Genomic DNA, 16326 nt, shown 5'->3' with positions numbered 1-16326 from the left:
AGAGAGAGAGAGAGAGAGAGAGAGAGAGAGAGAGAGAGAGAGAGAGAGAGAGAGTCTTGAAAGCCTATTCAAATTTTTTCAGAGTTCTAAATCTAATGTAATATTATTAGCTATAAAGCTAAAGAAGTATATTTTGATAATAATTAGAATAACGTTTTTTTGTTACACACGCACACACATAGAGAGAGAGAGAGTCTTAAAAAGTTAAACATTATAATAAACAAAATTCCTGTGTATTACGATTATTTTTGTATTATTACATTTACAAGGTTAGTTCGTATTATATTTCCGCAGTGAGCCGTCTCCGAGAAAATACGCAAGCTTTCCTTTTTTTAATTTTTGAACGTAATCTCGCGCGATCTTTCCGTTGCTGTAAAAACAATATATTATAAATGTTGGTGATAATCTAAATCGGGAATCGACATTTTGTCTCGCACTAATCTTACATGTGTGTAAATCATTTTATTTACAAATTTGTTCACGTTATTTAAAATTCCCAAAAAATGTTGCACTTAAAACGAAGTAAATATATATTTGAAAAAATATATATTCATATATACAGAAAAAAAATGGTTGAATTAACTGAAATTCTGGTAAATGAACGATGCAAAATTCGGATTAAATTTATTAGATTTTTGGTTAAATCTATTAAAATTCTAATGAATTTAACCAGAATTCTAGATCATTCATTTTCCATCAGAATTCTAATTAATCCAATTAAATATTTTTCTCCATGTGTAAAAGAGAAAAAGAAGATTTTGAGTGCAAAAAATGCTAGCTACGTGAACAGACCTTGCAAGTATTTGTGAGGGTGCGAGTGTGCGAAGCCAAATCACGAAAAACAGTAACACATTTTTGTGACTATGTCTCCGTTTGTAACTACACTAATAATAATTTCCGTTATCTTGTGGTTGAGTTTATCAAAGAAACACTGAGGAATTCCCCGTTAAATTTTTCTAATTTCTTGCAACATTGCGGATTAGAGTTTAACCGCAAAACCGCGAACAATTTTAAGGACAATGCATGCGGAAGATACTGCATCATCGAGAACGTTTTGCAATCACTTGCGGTGAGATATATGTCCGAGTGCTATTGCACTGATACAATTAAACCGCGAAACGCACGAACGGATTAGAAATACGGTTATTATTAGCATCGAAAGTAGAATATAACATAAATTGTCTTCTCTAACTATATAACATAAATTGCCTTCTGTAATTATAACATAATAGTTATATATATATAAAGTAAAATTTATGTTTTTAACTATTAACAAGAAATTCTATCGAAAAAGAATTATTCAAGATTGAGACGCATGTCTACTCGTTGGATTCAATGATTGCCGAAAACGTGGAGCACACTGCAATTAATAATATCGGTAATTGGTGTATGCGTGCCGCGTGCCGCTGAACTTCAAAGGTCATCGCCTGGCAGCGCGAGTTTAATTAACGCAATCAAATGAAAATATTCATGTACGCGCCGGCGGTCGGGCTTGGTGTGCGTGCACGTCCATGTGTCCGCGTGAGCCGCCAGCTCATTATGCAAAAGTTCTGTGCGTTTCCCGCAATTTCAATATTCGTTCAATTCCCGAAAGGCTCGCAACGGTAAATCGTGGCATTGACACAGATCGCGCGCTTCAAAATCGGATATAACTCGACTTTTCGATCGGGCATTTTAAACCGTCGTCGAGTTCGACACGTACACCGCATGCTGTTGTAATTAAAATAGTATTTCGATAGGGCGTGTAATGAATGTAACGTGTTCCAGTGCATATTTAATTTTTCGATGCCTGAATGCCTCATATAGTTAAATGAAATTATAACGTGTTTACAAATGTCGAAGATATAACAGATACAATCGTATATTTATGTACGTTTCGAAAACTTTCCCGTTTAACACTTTGAGTGCCAAAAGAATTTTTAAAGTATTCCCTATGGGGAAAAATACTCGTTCTTATTTGAGTAAATAAGATCGTCTATCAGAATTGGGAGATGTTCTTATTCAAAGTGTCAATAAAAGTTATATATAATAAAAGATACATTAACAATTTTTTACACCGTCTTCGTACATGACATGAAAGTACTTTTCCCCTCATGTATCGCGGATTTTAATATATATATTTCCTTCAGTTATTGTGTTGATCGCAAAGAAAAAGGTCTAAAACTATTCGATCGAATCGCGTTATAGCATCCTTGTTCATGTGTAGTAATTGTTATGTACAAAGTAACCTATATATCGAGTACGTCAGTTTGTTACAGATTACGTATGTGCGATATAAAAAAGCTAAACACAATGAATTTTCTTTTCCCTGATCTGAATAATCACGCGTGACTACATACGAGTTATCTTGCGACACTCGTTCTAATATCAGACATTAGCGCACATCCCGGAAATCGTGCAGCTTTCTGTCGCTAGCTCAGCAGCAATTGGTGTCCTTCGTCACCCTCTACAATTGTCTCGAGAATGCGAGTGGAGGCTCGCACGGTAATTGCGGATCGCGCGTTAATGTCATATCTGCACGATTGCGTTTGACGATAACAGCGCAAGCTGTGAGACGTGAAAACTTGGTGCATTTTTATTTTACGATCTTTGCCGATTCGATAAAATTCAAATCGCGCGCTTACAATCATTTGCCACTAATTGAGTAAAAACGTTACTCGTATCATTACTTTCACACGTTCGATCATTAATCGTGGAAAGTGGCGTAATCTACTTTTACACATCGCACGAAAAGTTATCATTTCGTCGTCGTGTCCCTGACTTATGCATGTCATCGAGAACGACCATGATGGGCTATCGGTGACGGACGACAAAGTTTAAAAGTCGGCGACAGTTAAAACTGTCTTTACCATCGAAATCAATGCACGCAGGCATTGTCGGAAGTCTATAAGAAAATTATTAGCGAATTCAAGCGTTTCGATTTATTCCTTGATATGTCAGACTCCATATAGTTCATCGTTGAATCGTGGCAGTCACGTCGATTGAGATTTGTAACGCTTGAATTAAGCGCGCGGTATATCAGTATCGGACTTTCATTATCGAAGTAGAAATTACAGAAGAAATTGCGACGCTAATTATCCTTCAATTTTCAATTGTTCCTCATCTTCGTTGGATTGCCAGTTTCGATATATATATATTTACGCGAACGCTCGATTTGCGCGATTAGTGAGCGATTTACGAGCGGCAGATGAGACATCGAATTATATCGTTTACGTCGACGCTCGTCGTCGCTCTCTTTGTATCGCAGAAAACGCCTTACGTGCCCGAGTATCCGCCGTAACGCAAATCGGTGCACGCGAGCTCGCTTACCGCGCGCGTACACGCACCCGCGTATTGACACTTCTACGGTGCAGCGGCGTGTAATGCGCCGACATAAACGCGCACGGTTCGTTGCTGCGACCCGGCGTGCACACGCGCGCGGATCACGCGCGCGTGAAATCGACCACGTGTGTTCGCCGTCGTCATTATCGTCGTCGTCTACGGCGGAATGGAGACGGGCGGGTGTGCGAGGAGTGTTATTGCAGGGAGGAATCGGTCGGAATACGTGGACGCATACTAATTAAAAGCCGCATTGTCGCGTATGTTGCGGAAAGATGTGCTAATTACATCTCGAAGGAAAGGTCTTTTACGTCCCCTCGCGGATCCCTGAATGAATGAAGCGCGAATCTCGCGCCTGCTTTCTTTCCGTCTCTGAAAGCATCAAACCCGGTTCCTCCCACGTGCACACTGTGCCTTGAATCACACTTGAGTACACCTCTTCGACCCCACGTGGTATTATATCGGAGACGGTCTCGCAAAATTGCCCGACCGCTTCCGCCACGGAGCGTATTATCCGCGTGTTCGTAGCATAATTGTTATTGTATCGATGTTAAAGAAAAAAAGAAAAAAAAAAGAACCCTGGCAGCATTCGTTAGGGAATACTTATGGCCAGATTTCTGACGCTCCATTTTTTCTGTCTAGATTAACGAATGACGCCGTAGCAGAGGGCTGGTTGGTGCGCGGATACCGGGACGCAAGAGGTAAGTTTAATGTAAAATTGATAGGTAGAAATTAATCACACATTGAAATCGATCGAGCGCGAGTTTCGGGATTTTGTCACGATTAATTCATTTCCATGGAACACGTAAGTCATTAGTATTGACTATAACATTAGCTCGAGTGCTGCTACTAGAATGTTTCATGTTATCCATGATTTTGGTGGCTATAGTTCGCCCTTAAAAACATATATAGATACCCCGAATTTCGAATACCACGTCGTAATTTGATTTCGAACGTTACGTTTCTAATAATGTTTTGTTGTAGTCCAGCATTGGGTAAAAACGCTGTTTAATAATTATAATTTATTGTGCATTAAAATTGATGATGAGTGTACGCAGAATAATATAATAATTTATTAATAAGAACATCGCAAATTATTCAAACTATTATAAATAAAACTACAATTATAGTTTTATTTATTTTACTTTTTGTAAATAATTTGACGTGTATGTAACGGTTTAAAAAAGCAAAGTTTTTTTAAATGTGTATAAATATGATATCGTTTTATATGTATGCGATTGGAGTTACGTAACTTGTGACAAAAAACAAGTATAGAAAATTATCGATATTCGTATTAAAGAAGAATCGTTAGTGAATACAGTGAAAGTTTGATGAGTTTTTCTTATAGTAACTTATAAATTTATTCTGTTTGCTCTTTCTTTGTATTATACATTATTTTATAACTATATGAAACACCTTTTGTATTCGGATTTATATCGCTACAGGCGGTGTTGCTTTTTTACGGTTCTATAATTTCATTGTTTTGAATCTATTTTCGAGGTGCGGTCTATATTTTGCAAAATAATTTTTAATATTTTCGATGTAACAACATATATACATATCTTATATATTACATTTTATCCATCATACTGTAACGTACAAAAACCGTATACGACTAAAAATTATGAATATTTCTCATTTTTTAATCATCTATATTTAATACGAGAAAGACGATATGAATTAATATAATGTATTCAATGATAACAGCACGGAATATTAGATAACGTTTGCAATAACTAAATAATAGATAGTCCGCGTATCCATATAAAAATCGCAAACCATTTCCTTTTTCAATCTCTTTCTCTTCGCGGGGTTCTCATCTTTCTCCCGGGGATTATGCATGCGAAAAGTCGAGATCTTTTCATAATACAGTCGATGCTTAGAACTTAAAATGCATTTTATATCGTTACGCTTACCGCATTCTCTTTCCTTCATTTCGTCTCATTTCTTTTCCTCTACCATTTTCCATATCGCCGTGCCTACCCTCCTTCAGTTATGCACGCGCGGTCCTATCTCATACCACTTTCCAAGACCATCGCTCTCCCGCCTACTCGTTCAACAGACGACATGTGTCTTTATGGACGGTATGTGGAGTAGACAAGTGCATTAAAACCTCGGGCGTTAGTTCAAGCTTCAAGAGGGAAGACTGGATAGCGGTAGGACGAATGGAGGGCTCAGGAGGATACACAAAAGAATGCAAAGTAAGAACCACGACCTCCAACTCCCTCCTCCAACAATCCACTTCGTATTCTCTTCTAGCCGCACCCTCCCCTCGTCCTCCTCCCTAGTCGCTTACCTGCATAACCGCGTTTCATGCACTCCTCTTCTCCTTCCTTTACCGTACCGTTCCTTCTGTGTGCCGGAGGTTACAACGCATTATCATACAAGGCGACACTGCGCCTCGTCTTCCCTTAATTGTTTCCCGGTCTCACCACCGTCGCGGAAGGGGACGGCCACCCCAGCGGCACGTTCTTGCCGAGATCAACTCACTGAAGTGCGAGAACGACGCCAGGAAGTGTTATCTCTTTTTGCGCGTTCGCGAATCGAAAGCAGGGGGATGAGACAGAAAGCGCGACAATTTACGAGTGGTCACCGGGGTGATAGGGCGTCGAGAATTCCTTTCTCTCATTCGCGGCGGAAAATCCTTCGTGTTCTTGTAATGTTCGACATCAAAGGCCGGGAACATTTCGCGCACCGATGGCTGCGAGAAGTTACGCGGATACGAAACCGTGGGGACACAGGCCCGCGCGCTCTTATTGGTGTCTCCGGGCGGAAGATATCTTTTTTTTTTCGTGGTTCGATGAATTCGGGGCCACACAGACATCACTGGTATCAGCGCCCTTTGTTTTTTGGACACGCACGATTTCGCGATGTTACATCGCGATTTTAACGGAGCACCGAGATCTGAAAATAATGTTGAAAAATGATCGATTTCAATTGTGAATTATATAGGTATGTGGAAAAATTTTTAACTGTTATGCATGAACTTGTGCCGAAATAATTCATTCGATAATGGCACTTGCTATTCATTCCGTATGAAGATACTTTGAGATTATTATGAAATTATTGCGATCTATGCGTCATGCTTATTTAATTGGACTAAACGTGGTAGAGTGGCCACCTATATAGGTTTAGAGAAATTTGAAATTAGTCGCGTAAAGTTTGCCGTAATGAAGGGATAACGGCCCTTTGAACTTCGCGGTTGGTTTCGACATCTGTCTAAGATGAGCCGGTTCGCCCCCAATTAACCTCGATGAGTGCAACATTTCTCAAACTCTCATTAAGGATCTGTTTGCCAGATATACGTAATATATTGTCGAAAATTTAATAATCGTGGTTGATTCCTGTCTAAGTTATTCGTAATTTCGTGATAATAATAATCCGAATTATATGCATTGGATTATCTAACGTTACTAATTAAACATGAGTATTAATTGTTGAGTGATGTATTGCATAAACTTTAGAGATTAATAAAATGAACCAGTTTCGCAAATTGATCTGACAAATCGGTTGCGACATGTTTATTATATACTGCATGAGAATTTCTAAATTGATAATAAGGAGATCTGCGATAAAAGACATCTCATTCGTTTAACCGTGTCGCGTGATACGTAATTCCGCACCAAACTGCTGTAGCGCTAATTGTGTGCATTCCGACTAATCGCCCCTGATTTTACGCATCATCGAACATTGGAGCCCTTCGTCAAAGCAACTCTGAGTATATACATTGGCATTGGGAATACATTTTATCAAAACTGATCACGAATGATTATTGGGAGAGATACGAATTTAATCTTTCGTAACGATTCGAGATACAATTAGCATCGTGTTATAAAAGAAGAAAGATAAAGCAGCTTTTCGCTGTTCCTCGATGCGCACAATACGCAGAAACGAATGGATAGATGGGGCGTTTACGTCATATCCCACATAAGTGGACGTATAAGTACACCTAAGTGTACGAAGGCTTCTATCAATGTGATCGCTTCGTTGTCGGGAAGAGAGACGGGGATAGAGGCGTGCATACATTAAATAGTCGTCGAGTATAGCGTATGACAATGGTACATCGACTTGTTCTTCCGGAACGAACGTTTCCACGTCGTTTTGTAGCGCGTCGCGACGAATGGGGCCGGATCTTCGGTGACTGGGTCCCCGCAACGCGGTTAGGCCCCGGTCGATTATCCACCTCAGCCAATCGTTGGCGTGGCAAGGATACAAAGAATCGGGCGGTAATTAACAGTAACACGGTCTCCGCACGCGATTCGTCAGATAAATACAGCCATGAAGGGAACGGAGCATACTTCTTTCGAGGCGAAGCGTGTCTATTCGCTTACGCAAATATTCCGCCATTACGTACTCGATTAAAATGAAACCGTCGTATAATTATGATTAATGACAGCAAGATGCGCAATCTTGTGCGTGACGCGAAATATCAGGCTTGCCTGTAATTCCGCCTCACGATTATCGAATGACACACATTCCGCAGAAAAAATAATTGTGACAAGAATAACGTCCTCGCGCGCTTACATTTGCGTTGCAATGTATAGCCATAGGAGTAAAGCACGAGGAAGCTCTTCGTTCTATCGTTCTTGCTTATCGTGCTGCAGCATTCTGCCAATCGGTGTTCCCCCCCTCGGGCCAATCAAGATTCAGGAAAAAAAAAAAAAAATAAAGAATTACGTGTTGGAATCGTGTCATGAGTCTGCACGCGATCGGTATAGCAGGCAATGCTAATAAAATACTTTTGATGGAACTAATGGCAGCTCGAAGATTACGTTCACGGCCAGCATGTTCGTTTCGCGTAGGTATTTGAGCGCGTGATGAGCGGAAGGCGATGGTGAATTCTATGCGAAGGAGGGCGTGCGAGCATATTACGTTTATGCGGCCACACATACGCACACAGGCGTACCGCGATGATTACGTGATACGCTTGTGTATGTAGCGCGGGCTTATGCGTGAGTCGTCACTAAACATGTGAGGATGACTCCGAACGGTCCTTGATTCGCTATCTTCAAACGCCTTGTCGCCATGTTACATTTAGCAACGATCGTAGTGAAAAATTCCACGTACTATTTCCGACAAAACTCAACAGATGCACGCTTAAGAGACATTCGATTTAAATCGGAGAATGTATACGTTCTTTAAAAAGAACTTCTTCGAAGTTAAATGTTCATCTCGAGAGTGTGTGTATTTTTACGTTTCAAAGATAACTGATAAAATCTAATCATTAAAGTAGGAGTATTTAAAAAAATATTGGGAAGAATGCAGCAGGGAATGCAATGGTTCTTCCGAGATATCGCTTTTATCGTCTGGTGATATTTCCGGTTCCTGTCCCAAGAAGCGTGTTCTCGAAGATAATTCGTTATCGCGTCGCACGCCGGACTTTCTGCCCTTTCCGCGAGCGAAAGAGAGAAGACGGCGGCATTGATGCCGGGCGGAGGTGGCGAAGGAGGACGGAGGGAAGGCAGGATAATTAAAGAGGGAGAATGATCCTGAATCAACGTCATCGTGTGAGCGAAACGTATCCTCGTCGAGCGAGTCAGGCGGATGCATAGTGTGCGCCGTTCTTTACGCGGTTTTTTCTTCCTGTTGTTGCGCAAGAAAAATCTCTCATCTATCCCGCTAGCAAAGAAAGATATAGATCTAAATGCTGTCGCGCTTCAATCTTTCGGTTGTGTTTGCCGGAATTATCGTTTTCCAGCGAATCCCGAAAGCGGGCAATCGTGATTGATAAATTATCTTGGCAGTCTCGATATAGATCTAATAGAGAACGTCTATTAAGAAAAGAAAAGGAGGAGAGGGAATAGTTAGATTGACAATCTGATGTGATCACATTATTGACGTAATCTTGACGAGCGGATGCACTTAAAATACTTTTAATCGATCAAGTAAATTTTATTATTACTGTATAATTAATCCTACATTTATATATATATATATCTTATAAGATGATCTCTCATGGTTTCGGTTTTAAGTATATATATACTATTTTTTAATATTAATTATTGCGGATGTTTTTTAATCAATTGTGTAAAAGAAATGTATTGAAATTTTAAATAAAAATTAATCAATCATTTAATTTCCATATTTCGATCTTAATCTAGTCTTTTTCATGTATATCTACCAGCGATAGATGATTTTACGGAGTTAATAATAATGATTGTATCAGTTCTTCTTGAAAATCACCGGTATAAATATATCGAATAATCAACCTCAAATTTTCCCCTGTTACGCATTGTTGAAATGGAGCATAAAGTACGAGTAATTTCGGCACATACGCAACAACTAATTAAGCGCGTACGCGTATCGGCTCGGTCGAATTAAATGAATGAAAATCACGTATAATGACAGTGTATCGCGCAATACCAAAAAATGAGGAATCACCGTTTTTCATACACTACACACGGAAGCCATTCATTAATTAATTATACGTGCATCGTTCTCATGTTTAATCAATGAACCTGCATTTATCGCGTGTACTGAATAAACGCATGTTTTGCGCTCTTTGGATACAGGGTATTAATCGTAACACGTGGAATTTTATATTTACTTTTGCGAAACAGCAGCGTATTACTTTACACATCTGAAATGCATTGCTATAACTCTATAAATACATTCACTCAGATACTTTGTATCACGCTACACGTCGCATCGTTTCTTTTTTCTGATATAGGAGCTGTAGATTAAGAATTTCGAGAAAACGCGAACAATCTAAAGATAATTTGGCTGCATTTTTCTTTTGTTCGTGAAATATATAAATAAATGATTTTTGACGAGCGGAATATCAAAGACGTTAATACGAATCGTGCTCCAGCAAGTGTCTGAGGAATCGTGAAAGGAAGGCCATCGGCCTCTCCATGACGGATAAATGCGAAAGAATTTCCGGAAGTCGGAGGGCTCGGCGGACTGCAGCTACTATCGAAGAGAGAGTAGCGTAGCGCCGAACGAGTCGAACCAGCGGAGCCGGTTCGTCTCACGACTCACGATATAAAACAATATTGATTGGTCGTACAATGCGGGTGGATTATGGGGTGGGTCGCTGCCGGGGGTGGAGGGTGGACCACGATGCATTGTGCTCGCTGCGTCCGGTCAAACTTTTCATCGTCCCTCGCACCCTCTCTTGCGCGCGCTCGCGCGCGTGCTCGCCCTTCTCTCCGTCGCTCTCAGCCGTCCTCTCTATCCCTTCGTCCTGTCCTCTCCTCGTCTGCCCGTCCTCTCACCCCGCTGCTTCCTCCCACGTCCGATAATTATTGCAGTCAGCCTCTCTCTCTTCCTTCGATTCCACGGTTCTTTCCAATGGCCACGTCAAGCTTAAAAGCTGCGAGCTCTACGAGCCGTTCCGCGGGCATCCAGCCGTCGATGCGCGGCCGTGTAGTGCCTAGCTGTCGCGAACACGCGGTGCTATCCTCCTCGTGCAAGATGTGTGCGTGCGCGCTGCATTTATACCTTTATCCTTGATACGTCCCTCTCTGTCGTTCGCAGACTCCTGTTAATGGCCGAAGTGGCGGCGTCTTATTCACTCTACACGCGGCTTTGATCGAGGAGACTTTTATATCGCGATTTAGGGTTAAGGCAGATTTTACATAAATAAATTGTTCTGTAGTATTGTGAAAATGCTAGTTTAAAAAAATTTCACTTTTTAAATGGCTTGGAAGATGTGAAATATATATAAATGTAAATGCTCGAAAACAATTTAGTAATACGATCAAATCTATATGTTTAGCAAATTGAACGAAGCAAAATAGGAAATACGAGTTGTTAATACTATATAGTACTAACTGCGCTTTATTAATTTTTAAATAAGTGTTACTATCGCGATACGCAAGACACGAACCTTTGAGAAATTAATAAATGGCTGTTTGACATGAAGCATCTTGAATTACTCCCTTACATGTCTGAGACCGTCGAAATATAATGTTAGTTTCACAATAACCGCGATACTTCTAGACTCGTGGAACTGGCTGGATATTCCGAGAGTACACAGACTGAGGAAAATTTCACGATTGTTTCGCCCTTCTCAGGAGTACACGCGAAATGTATCAACGGGAAACGAGAAAATGAAGGCGTACCACACGCGGACTACTTACATGCATGTTGAAAGTTCGTGAGTCCAAAACTACGAGGAGTACTCGTGTATTGTGCCACCCTGTTTCCCGCACCTGCTACTGACGCTTACGCCCTGACAAAAATCGTGTAACGCGTTTCGATATGGCGCATACCATGAAACGAAATTAAAAACGCAATAACGCAGCACAAAGCGAAGCAATAACATAGAGAGAAAAAAAGGCAGCTTTTTATGAAAAGGTTTATTTGAACATACGAGCTATTTGTCGAGACATATTTCCCTCGTTTAAGAAATGGAAAATACGCGAGAAAGTATTTAACTGTAATTTTTAGCAGTAGTAATAGTTTTCGTCGTGTGTATTGTAATACTTTAATGTAATTCCACGCTTTTCGATTCGCTTTTTATCGACAAGACAAGCTACAACCTTCCCCTTTGCGAAAAGAGAGGCTCATCCTTGCTTACACCCTACTCGAACGGAAATAAGGGAAACGAAGAGACGCGGAGCGTTCGATTTGCTTCAGAATTGTTTCACGAACTGCTCGATGTTCGGGGTTGAGCGCCGAGTAGGAAGAAGGTGGAAGGGTGGACATTCTTGGTATCCGTGTATAGCGTTCCGGTAATTTATTTCTTGCCGGATCTCCACGGCTCCTGACCACAGGATGTTTGACAAGGGTAGCGCGGCGGTTCATTCTCGGGCCATCTCCACGGCTCTTCCGCGAGAGGCAACTATTTCGGAATCAATTAAACTATCGAAGCAACCGAGTGTGCGATTGAACCGTTAATTAGCAGCTGCCTTGCACGTTCGCAAGTTTCTGTAGAATTATTACGCTCCGATAAATGTCTTTACTTGAACGACGTGTCGTGTGTCGCTTAAAAGAAAAAAAAATACTGAAATATCACGTGGCTAAGAAGTTCGAGATTCGAAAAAGGGCATAGGAACTGGTGAATTAATTCATCGTCGCGACATCGTGCGTTTCTCATTGAATGCACAATATTATCAAGATCTATTATAGGACGTGGTGGTTCGTTAAACGAAGTGTTTTGTGAAGAAGGAGAGAACCGGACCCCACCCGGTACAAAACAGGAGACCAAAGTGTAAAAAAAAATCGCTGGGCTGTGTCGTGAGCTTTGGAGCTCCATCAAGCCCTTCGGAGAGTTATGAATAAGGGATGAGTCCGCGGCGTGTGTGCGCCCATGCATCGACGAGGCGGCCGCACACTCACACGCGTTCGCGCGAGTTTTAAGCTCGATTGTATGACGGTAAACGAATAAATGTGCAAATTTGACGAACCAGCCTGGCTCTCGCTATTCGAAAATACGTAACGCACACGCGTGCGCCAGTACACGCGGACGCATGCTGCGCACGAGCGACCAAACACACATACACACATGCGCGTCGTGCCATAGCGACACGTGCACGCACGCACGCACGCATGCACGCAGGCAGGCATGCACTCACGCATGCACGCATCCTGGTGCATCGGGAGCGCACTTACGCTGTGATGTCTATGTGTGCGAACGTACGTGCTCGGCGTGCGTACGTTACGAAAGCGTCTCTCTGTGCATGTGTGTGTGTGAGCGAGAGTGCGGTGGTCGGGGTGAACTAGGGACTCGTGCGTATGCGTACAAAATACGAACTCCCAGGCCGGCGAACTGGGCGTTCCTATACGCTGGGCCGTGAATAAAAATAATTAACGGAGAATATATACGAATGTCGAAGCGCCGATTGATTTACGGGAGTGTGCGAAGGTTCGAGGCGGGACCCGTAATTTCGCAAAAACCGCGTATCTGCGGGCTCGGCCTCGATTTTTGTTTTTACCCCCAGACCAACCAGCGCGGCCGATCGACTGCACGCGTGTACGTGCGTAGGTGGTTCTTTTTTTTTTTTCGCTACTCGTCGCTCTTCAAACTGGTTCGACCTGGCGGTCCATGATATTCAATGGATTGCCACGGATATTACGGATAATTAAGCAATGGATTTTTGCGTTTAATCAAGTGCATAAATCGAATGCACTCGCCGATACTATGAGATGCTTCAGTTCAAACAATCATTCGGCCTTCGTTGAAAGGTTTTTATTGTGAATTCGCCGAGTTAAGCAGTGTACGACAAAACGGAAGTAAAACTAGCCGTTTTTCTTTCACTGAGCATCTTGCTGATCCGTCGTGAAATTAATTTGATCGATGGAATTTTACGAAGCGCGCGTTCATGTATTATCAATTGCGTATAATTAAACGCGTTGCTCGGTCTGTGTAAAATAATTTTCATTAGAGGATATGATGTGTTAAGTATCTTAATGTCACTTATCAATTCCATAAAAGTGAAATAGCATTCCCTTCTCCATTTTGTGCTCCATGAGGCATTAATCGAGGCAAACACGATTTTTGACAAATTATTGTCGTAACCGCCAATTTCGTTGGAATCGATAAACGTTGTACACCAATGAAGAATATGAACGAATCGCGCGGTGGCGCCAATGTATCCAGGTGCACAAATTTACAGGTAACGAAAGGCAGATGGTAACTACCCCACCGTAATAACGCGCGGTTTTACTTGCGGCGTCCACCCTTAAGAGATGGCACGAGCCGGTTCATTGATAAATTCGCAATATAAGTAATTAATCGCGTTTAGAAATCGATAAAACAAAATTTTTTTACAAAAAGATAAACATTACAAGCTATCGCGTTGAAAAATAATTGTTAATACATATTAAACAAAATTTATTTATTACCTGTTATATAGGGACGCGCGATTGATTTTACATCTCAATGTAGAAGTATTTAACTGTAATTTAACTGATTACTGTTTACATAGATATAATTAGATATTCTGATTACATATATATACTATAATTGTAAATATAATATGTATGTAGGTACATATATAGTATATACAAATTTACATGAAATTTAAGCATTAAAGATCCAGCTTCTCAACCGTTATGAACCTTAATTTCCTATTGATCGTGTTTTCGTGTATGGTTCAATAAGATTCTTATCGATTATATATTTTTATCGTTTTTTTCCAATTGATATTATTTTATAAACGAATCTTTTTTATTTTACAATTGGCTGGAATGTTTCATTTAATGCTTCTATCAAGTGCATTTGTGAGTGCATTGCAGTAGAGCAAATTAAAGTTAAAATTGACAAAAGCAGGAATGGCGTTAACGAAGCAAAATAAATTCTGTAAACGTAAGAAGTCATAGAACACTACAAAGATCCGACTTTCTCGGCGTCGTAAAATTTTCACGAGCACAAGAATACTTTTGAATTTTCCGTGCGTTCTCATTAGAGAAATATTCTAGTCACAGGCAGCTCGGTCGCCAAACATTCACCGAGATAAATAAGCTGCATTCTCGCCGTTCCTTTTGCCTCCCTTCAAGAATAATAGACTTCTTTTAATTAAAAGAAACTTCCTCGGCTCCATGAAACCCTCTTGCGACGTGGCGGATCTTGCGATGTAAAATCCCAGCATTTTTTGGATTACTTTATCCATAGAACGCTATTTGCAAACGCGGAAGAAGTGTAAACGACTTAATGCTTTGGACACCGGCATTCATATTATGGAGTAAGAATCAGCAACAGAAGTTTATAAAGTATTAAGAAAGACTAAGTAAAGAGGAAGCATCGTTTTTATATGTATAATGAATATAGCAATATGGACGCATCGTTGGCATAAAGCAGCATTCCCGGCGGGAAGCGCAATGAAAAGAACGCGCGAGAGCTTTCCACCCCACTTTCTCGTAAGTAAGTGGCCGCGTACGTGTTCCGCGTAGGTAGGTCTACAGGTGTCAGCTGACAATGAGTCGCATGCACGTCCTCACGAGCCAGCGTGTGTATATGCTTGTCTCCGGTACCAGGGATAGTCTCGGAGATGAGAACTCGACTCGCGTTTACGGAAAGAAAACTTTTAATTTCCGCCTTGCGGAATGAAGATGAGAAAATGAGCGAAAATGCTGGAAGAAAAGACGTCTCAGTGGTATTCTAATGTTCTATTATTACTTGTCTATTTCATTTCCAGCCATAATGTGAGAATACATTGGATATATCTTCTATAGATATACGTTAACGTTTGCAAGAGAATCGTCACGTTTATTTCAATTATTTTTGCTATTATTTGATACTCCTATGTTTTAACTTATGTCATTTACATCTAGCGTATTTTTAGAAGCATATTTTTATAACGATTTTTTTTACGTGCGATATTCTCTTAGTATATTTTCTTTTAATGCGTTTTTAATATCTGTATAAAGGTTATGCTTATGTGCATTGTCTCCGATAGACATTTTTTGATACGGAAAAGCGCAGTCCTTATAGTAGAAATAGGTCCATTCAACTAGACGTTCTCGATTTAAGAAGTCTATTATCCTCATAGCATTGTCTCCGTCGTACCAATTTCGGCATCTGCTCAATAGCAGCTGAAGAAGAAGAAGAGCATCTCAAATTACTCCCGTACGACTCTCTCGTCATTTGGTTTCTCTGTTTCGTACCTCCCTTAAACGTGCGGCTCGCGCGCACTACCCGCCTGTCACTAATCCTGAAGAATCTCAAAAAGGCTCATCATCTGCTTGTAGGTGGCTAACCGCCGTCTATTTACGATGGGCGCATAATGCCAAACCGTCTCTGTTTGCGGCGTTTTGTGGACAAACAAAATCGGCGATCTTCTTTTCATTTTGCTCGTAGGTTACTTCGCAGACCATCCCTATCCACCCCCTCGCACGCAGGTTTCTGCCTTTTACCGTGGCGTTCCTTTTTGTCAATGTGCGCTCGAGCGCATCGCGACCTTATTCTGCATATTTTGAATCTATGCAAGATCCTCGGTTCCTTTACGTTGTAAAAAGAGGCAAAGAAGGAAGATCGAATCGAGTGATCGAGTGCATTCTCAATGAGTTCCTGGTGGCCACCGGAAGAACGTTGAGTAACCTCCGGGATGTTGACATAGCGGT

At 41.0% G+C, this 16326-nt stretch overlaps 1 protein-coding gene across 1 annotated transcript in view; it reads left to right on the top strand.

Annotated features, from left to right (window-relative positions):
- Positions 1 to 16326, top strand: part of LOC108776377 (uncharacterized) — a 100612-nt gene that overhangs the window by 30977 nt on the left and 53309 nt on the right. The window contains exon 3 of the mRNA XM_018542976.1: positions 3961 to 4019. Within this exon, the coding sequence (XP_018398478.1) occupies positions 3961 to 4019 (59 nt within the window). The remainder of the gene's footprint in view (positions 1 to 3960; positions 4020 to 16326) is intronic.

The sequence above is a fragment of the Cyphomyrmex costatus genome, unplaced genomic scaffold (genome assembly GCF_001594065.2).
Source record: "Cyphomyrmex costatus isolate MS0001 unplaced genomic scaffold, Ccosl1.0 scaffold36, whole genome shotgun sequence".
Lineage (NCBI taxonomy): Eukaryota > Metazoa > Arthropoda > Insecta > Hymenoptera > Formicidae > Cyphomyrmex > Cyphomyrmex costatus.
This window is presented reverse-complemented; position numbering and strand designations above follow the sequence as displayed.